This window comes from Limulus polyphemus, unplaced genomic scaffold, assembly GCF_000517525.1.
Source record: "Limulus polyphemus unplaced genomic scaffold, Limulus_polyphemus-2.1.2 Scaffold6098, whole genome shotgun sequence".
NCBI classification, from domain to species: Eukaryota; Metazoa; Arthropoda; class Merostomata; order Xiphosura; family Limulidae; genus Limulus; species Limulus polyphemus.
Genome location: NW_013671708.1, coordinates 11114 through 19057, shown reverse-complemented (window position 1 = coordinate 19057; position 7944 = coordinate 11114). Strand labels below are relative to the sequence as shown.

General features: G+C 34.7%; 1 protein-coding gene across 2 annotated transcripts in view; it reads right to left on the bottom strand.

The window, feature by feature from the left end:
* Window positions 1-7944, bottom strand: part of LOC106473344 (homogentisate 1,2-dioxygenase-like) — a 50354-nt gene that overhangs the window by 34914 nt on the left and 7496 nt on the right. Inside the window, exons 2-3 of one of the 2 annotated variants that reach the window (XM_013934025.2) lie at window positions 5515-5598; window positions 2189-2284 (exon numbers count right to left, since the gene is read on the bottom strand). In XM_013934025.2, coding sequence (XP_013789479.2) covers window positions 2189-2284; window positions 5515-5598 — 180 coding nt within the window. The remainder of the gene's footprint in view (window positions 1-2188; window positions 2285-5514; window positions 5599-7944) is intronic. The other variant, XM_022401792.1, reaches the window with a different exon arrangement.

The following is a 7944-nucleotide window of genomic DNA, read 5'->3' as shown; positions in this document are numbered from 1 at the left end:
ATTAGGGACGGCTAGCGCAGATAGCCCTCGTGTAGCTTTGCGCGAAATTCCAAACAAACAAACAAACAATAATGAATTAATTTTTTAATAATGAAGAAAATCATTTCCTTATTGATACGATTCATTGTTTGCAAGTAAAAAAAATAAATTCTTTCGAACATGCTCACTGAATTACACATCTAACACAATGTTAAACTAGTTATAAACATTCATGATACTTTACCTTCTTTTCATTCGAAGAGCCCCCCAGTGGCACAGCGGTATGTCTGGGGACTTACAACACTAGAATCCGGATTTCTATTTCCTTGGTGGGCAGAGCACAGATAGCCCATTGTGTAGCTTTGTGCTTAATTACCAACAAACAATCATTGGAAGAGTGTTAGGCCTGAATCAGTTGTAAGTTTAATTATATTTTTCGAACTGTAAATATTAATATGGGCTAATAGCAATATAAATGGTCATGGATACAGAATATAAGGTGTAGATACCTAATAGTGAAATGACATTTTACTTCAGTTTATAACACTCCTGTGAAAAATATGTTTTGATACGAGTTTTATTAATCCTCATTAAATTCGCTCTTCAGTCAACAACTACCTGAATTTATTATTGTATTAACATAACTATCTACCAAACTTCTCTCTTTATTAATTGGCCAGGTGGTTAAGGCACTCGACTCGCAATCTGAGGGTCGCGGGTTCGAATCCCCGTCACACCAAACAATACTCGCCCTTTCAGCCGTGGGGACGTTATAATGTGACGGTCAATCCCACTATTCGTTGGTAAAAGAGTAGCCCAAGAGTTGGCGGTGGGTGGTGATGACTAGCTGCCTTCCCTCTAGTCTTGCACTGCCAAATTAGGGATGGCTAGCGCAGATAGCCGTCGTGTAGCTTTGCACGAAATTCAAAACAAACGAACAAACTCTTTATTAATATCTGGTATAATTTGTTTGTGTTTAAGTGCTATTTGCGCTTTGCCTACCAGGGGTATCGAAACCCAGTTTTTTAGCGTAAAAGTCTTAAAGCTTAACGCTGAACCACTGGAGGTGGAGGAGGAAGGCATCAGGCATAGAAAAAACAACTTTAATAGTGCAAAATCAGTCCAACTTTTGAAACACAAACTTAATCTTGACCTCGTGTCTCTATATTTTTTTATTTTACTAACACTACGCTGAAGTGAACTTTAAAACAATTTTCATGTCTGAATATCTGTATGTGTATATTTATTGATATGCATCTCGAGGTCGGGACTTTTACACTCAAGGTCAGGTGTTTTAAATACTAGTTTATATCAGAGAACTATGTCGTTTATTCCTTATACAAGTAATTCTATTAAACGCATGTATATGTCAATTAGTTCTGTGTACTGTCGTCAATATACAAGTGCAAATCTACCACAAATAAGTGTCTGCTTAACAAACTCTGTTGAATTTAGGGCAAAGCAACACGAGGATATCTGCGCTAGTCGTTCTAATTTTGAAATAATAGACTATAGAGAAGGCAGCTAGTCAACAGTACCCATCATCAACTCTTGGGGAACTTTTGTCTGACGAAATATTTCGATTTAACCATTACTCTTATAACGCACCCACAACCCAAAAATACAAGCGTGATTTATTATTATCATTTGTGGTAACTGTGCAAGAGCGATGGGTGTGCAGGTCTATAGTCCAGTACATTAACCAATGGGCTACACTCAGCCCAGAACATGATTAATTATAAGTAATCCTATTTATTTTTAGGGAAACACCGTTTAAAACTATCCGGAGATTTTATTACAAAAAACTAATTTTACTTAATAAATATACCAAATTATTTTTAACATATGTCGTAGATCAGCGTTTTTCAAACTGGGGTCAAAGAAGGTACTCCTGAGGAACCGCAAGTCATGTCCGAAATTTCAAAAAATATTTTAAGAAATATGATTTATAATATTTTTCGTAAAATTAAATCTATATGAATTAAAACATTTAATTTTGGAATACAGCTTTTCATGTACACGGAACCTTTTTTTATTCAAAACAAAAACGTCGACAGGTTTAGAGGTCCGCGAAAAACTATTAAAAGGGGTCTCCATGTTACTAAACTTTGAGAATCACTGTCTAGGTGAAATATAGTCTGCTAATTATATGTGACCTATGTAGAAATATCTAATTTAAAGAAAATTTCGAACATAAAAACTATCATACCTGTAAAGATTCCTTAGCCATTTCAGCGACACTGAATCTCTTTTTCTGGTTTGCTGTTTTGCTCGTCCTTATCACAAGATTCTGAGAAGACTCCGCCTTCGTGGTTTAGCCAATAGCAATCAAAATGGAGGTTATTTATTAAATGTAAAAGTCACTGTTGCGCAACTAGTACGAAGGGTATGCGAGGCCTTTTAAACACGTAGTTGTGATTATTAACATAGTAGAAGCCAAGAAATTAATTATAAGCACCAAAGACATAAAGCAATGAATAAATAAACTATATAAAAGGTAATTTATCAATTTTTAAACCAAATAAGTACAAAAAAGAAGAAATGGCAGATATATTAAATCAATGAACAATATTTAAGACCACAAAATAAAAAATCTAAAACATCCAATATCATGTAAAAAATACAATAAATCATATCTAGTCTCTAGTCTAGTAACTCAGTGAGGTAATGGTCACGTGATCTGCACTGAAACAAATATAATGTAACATTTGATTACCTAATTTCAGTTTGTTTGTGGAGCCCCCCCCCCCCCCCCACGTAGCACAGCGGCATGTCTGTGGACTTACAACGCTAGAAACCGGGTTTCGATACCCGTGGCGGGCAGAGCACAGATAGCTCATTGTGTAGCTTTGCGCTTAATTCCAAACAATTGTTTACGGAATTTCGTGTAAAGCTACTCCAAGGGTGTCTCCACTAGCCATGCCTAATTTAGAAAACAGATATTTCAGAGCCATGAATAGCAAATAGTTCCCTAGTTTGAAAATACGCGCATGGCTATAAATGATGCCAGATTTAAACTTTACATATTAATCTGACAGAAATTGATGTATAAGTGGCAAAATGTTTATCGAATTTGATAAAATATACAAATGTCCATTTGAAACGCTGGTTGCAATGCAGGAGACTGAAAACGTTGGAAAATTAGAACTTACATATTACCAATATGTAATAATGTATATATATATATATATTAACTAAATTACAGGTTTCCTATTTACACCCACAATAAGTACTAACACTACTACTAATATAGATTATTTAATAGTGATTTTTATAGACTTGTTTTGGCAGAAGTTAGGTTTCTACAACTCATTATCAGCTATTGTTATTTTTTAATTTAATAATTTATTTAGTAGGCTTTGTTACGTTGTAATTCAACACAATTTTAAGTGAGGATCCTAAATGATAATTCAGCGATAATCAGATTTCCAGTTTGTGCGTACGAATCGTATAGGTCAAAACCTGTTTTTCTTTCTTTCTTTTTTATTTTTTTAGAACATGTAGGTGCCATTGAATGTTAATTGTGATCTCATTCCAGGGTACTTATCTGTGAGTATGCCCAATAAACTTAAAGACCAAAGGTTCCACAGCATGTCCTTAGGTATTTAAAAGCGCCAATAGATTTAGAGTAGCTTTGCGGGAAAATTCAATACATTTGCTTTCTCTTTCTCACTATTTTCATTTTATTTGTAGTTCGTTATAATACAAATTATTTTCATTTTGTATGCACAAAAATCTTTAGAAGTTTTAAGACTAAAACTCAGAATATTTAATTCTTATTTTGATTTGTTATTATAATTCGTACGTGCCGAACTCTGTACAAGACTAGAAAATAGATAGTAGTGTCTATAAAGAAAAGTGGTATAAGCTGGAATTGTTTGTTTGTTTTGAATTTCGCGCAAAGCTACACGAGGGCTATCTGCGCTAGCCGTCCCTAATTTAGCAGTGTAAGACTAGAGGGAAGGCAACTAGTCATCACCACCCACCGCCAACTCTTGGGCTACTCTTTTATCAACGGTTGACCGTCACATTATAACGCCCCCACGGCTGAAAGGGCGAGCATGTATGGCGTGACGGGGATTCGAACCCGCGACCCTCAGATTGCGAGTCAAGCGCCCTAACCACCTGGCCATGCCGGGCCAAGCTGGAATTAATTAGTTTAATAAATCAACCTATAATAACCTATGGGAAACAAGTATCTTCTATTATTCCAGTAACAGGATAAAAATTGTTCAATTCACAAAATATTTTGTTGTAATGCATTTCATCGTTTGGTGGGACCAGTCCATGCAACTATTTTATTTTTTCTATAATGTTTGTTACAGGCCTGTGGACCCGTGACCGTTTTCTTCAAATAATGAACTTCTTTTTTCAATTAGAACAAATGAAGTATTCCCAGTTGAACTTCGCCCCATAAATCTAGCTAATCTTTTGTTTGTTTGGTTTTTAGTTAACTCTTTGTTGTTCCTTTAATCTGGTTGGGCTCTGTCTCCTTGGCTTGATAACAACTATTAAATCCTTACAGTCTTGGTTGTAATGACCACACTTCTCAAAATTATGACAGCTCCTTTTTATTGGCGTCCTTTGAGGGGAGTGTTATTCTCTACAGGTTTTTGTCTGCAATTCCTGGTTTATTTTCCCCATCTTGTGTAACTAGTTATTTGACTCATCCTTTCAATTCTTCTAGACTATTATCAGAGGGAGTTGCTGTTTCAATTCTACTTGATCTGATGATCCTGTGATTTCTTGATGGTGCTTTTAGTTGTTTATGTGCAACTTTATTAATGGATGCCAACTGTACAGCTTCCCTTAAAGATGTACACCTACTTTGCTTCAACCTAATTTCCATATCCTCGTCTGTTGTGACATCTTTAAATTGGTCATGTGTGAACGAATCTATCGTTTCACGTGGAATATCTCAGAAGGATAATAGGGCCAACCTTTTCAATTCTTCTGCAAGTTTGGTTAATGTCTCTTCTATTTCTCTAAATTCTATTCTGAAACTCTGGTCAGAATACTTCCTTCTGGTGTATCACTCTGAAGATGTTGGATAAAGCAGTTAGCTACCAATGACTGGATAAAGCAGTTAGCTACCAATGACTGGATAAAGCAGTTAGCTACCAATGACTGGATAAAGCAGTTAGCTACCAATGACTGGATAAAGCAGTTAGCTACCAATGACTGGATAAAGCAGTTAGCTACCAATGACTGATAGTTGTTATGGCCCTCAGCTAGAAGGTTACTTAATATCACTAAAGCAGGTCCTTTTAAATGGGCAACAAAATGAATAGCTTGTTGTTCTCTGTTGTACTTGTTCATTTTGGAAATTATTTCAACTGAGCCTTGATACTTTTCCATCATAATATCGATAAGGTAATGATGTTGAAATGGCCAGGTAAATTCTGGAACTGGATTTCGTAGTGACATGATTAGAGTAGTTTAGGAAGGTCCTGCAATCACAGATGACGCAGCATTAATTGTAATAGATGTAGACCAAATAGGTTCTACTATTCTATATTTTGTAATGAAACTTACCACTGAGGATGTGATCATGATGAAAGAGGTATTCCAGAATGGAAAGTTAGATATTTCCACGCTGTTTATGCAACAAGGCAGGGACTTGTGAACATATGTGCAAAAAAAAAAAACAGACTTGTATGAAAATTAATTCAATCTTGGCAATTCAGATTTGTATAATTCATACATATTTCAATTTGTGTTATTTGTAAATTAGATTGTTTCAAAATAGAGCTAGTAAACTAAACATTCATGGTTTTAACAATTTAAATCTCACTGATTTTGTTGAAAATAGTGATATCTATTATTAGTCTACTCTAATCAGTGTGCTATAAACTTCGGAAGCTATTACTGTAGTTGTTATAACGCTTATCAATCGGAAAACTTCAGATATTTGACCAGGAGCATTTACAAAGTTCGAATATTACAACTCATTTAACTTCAGTGGATTCATATCGGACATTAATACTTTTACGAAAACATTACACAACGTCATCGGTGGAAAACCCGATGTGTGTGGCTGGTAAATAACGAAGGACAAAGCTAGCTAGCTTCCCGTTAAGCGAATCGTACCTACATCAACTCGTAATTAACTCGCTCATCGTGAACTCTCGATAAGATATCAAGGAAGTTCCAGAGTAGAAAGAAGACTTTATATTGCTTGTAAGTTTGTGAAACTTTTGTTTATAAATCATTGTTTGTAATAACTATTTGTAATAACTGTTATTGTAAATTGTATTGTTGTGTACATATTAAAACGTATTTGTGTTAAAAAAGAAAACTGTGTATCAATCTTGTTGGCAAATATCATAAACTGACTATATATCGGTATATATTTAAATACTGAATCCAAAGTACAATTTAACTACTAAATTTAAATTATCGGTTAACTCAATTTCAGACCATTTGAAATTCTAATACGTAACAACACATAGTGTAATGAACAATATCTTCTTTTTAGTCACACTATGGTAAAGTAAAAGCTCTTCTACTAGTTTTGCTGATCTGGGAGAAACGTGATCACCACCCGTATTTTTCTACCCACCCTTTTTTGTATCCAAGTATGATAGATTATTAAAATTGGGACCAAGGAAATTGGATATAACCACGAAATGTGGGTATGTAAGCTCTGTAAAAAATATCATACTCTTCTTGCATGTTTTGGCAGCTTCTAGAGAAAGCAGTGATCATTGCTTTGGAAAAACTGCTTCAAGATTATCCATAACGGAACATTTATATTATTTGTGTCTAGTTGCCTCAATTTTCGATTGAAGAAAAGATTTTCCAAAAGTACTTTGTGGGCTAGCATCAACCTGTAGCTGTCGTTTATTCTGAATTTATATATGACTAGATTGTTGAAATGCGCGTTGGGACACGTCATCCTCGTACACTAAACGGATTATTGAAACTAAGCAGGGAAAATGGAGTGCTTTGGATATGACCAAGACTTTTGCAATAGAAACTACGCTATATGACTACTGGGAAAGATGCAATGTGATCAGAAAAAGCATAACCTGACGTGGCAACATGGGCTGTAACTACGTGGTGAGGCTTCAAAATTGTTTTAATATAATGTAGTTAACTTTTATATAATGCTAAGTCATCTAAGTCTGGAACAGCTTATCTTCAAGTCTCTGTCCTTCGTTACACTCGTCACCTTTAATTGTTCTGTTTCACATTGTTATAAACTGCGTCCATGTGTTTCATGTTTCCAAATTCAAAGTAGGAGAAAGTAATTTAACTCAGCATAACATCTTCTGATCATGTCTCATGATTCATCAAAGGAAACTCAGTACATCTGAGAATACGACACTATCTTTTCGTCTGTGTTTTAAAAGCATGTACGTTTATATCGAATATAATTTGAATTGGTAATTCTTTCCAGTTTTGAGCTTGCAGTTCTTGTCTTGTAAAATGTAAGTAACATTATTACTCACCACATATGATAATGTATTTATTTAATTAACAGAAAATAGTCCGAGAAAACTTATGGAGTATTATGTGAGTTTAGTTGTACATGATTCTTGATAATTTTTTATTTGGAAATTCATTCAAAGATAATAAACGATGGTATTACATACTCTCTTACGTTTAATTTACAAGTATATATAATGCTTTTAGTGGTTGTTCTTTAAGGTAAAAATAAAGAGTTTTACCTGTGCTGTCCTAGATCCACATGTAGTAATTGAAATAAGATTAAAAGTGGTATATCAGAAAAATAAATTTTCATTTTAAAAAATAAATATATTTTTTTGCGTTCATTGTTTGATTGTAATTAAGCACAAAGCTACACAATGGGCTATCTGTGCTCTGGGCCCTCCAGTGGCACAGCGGTATGTCCGCGGACTTACAACACTAGAAACCGGGTTTCGATACCCGTGGTGGGCAGAACACAGATAGCCCATTGTGTAGCTTTGTGCATAAATTCAAACAAACAAACAAACAAAC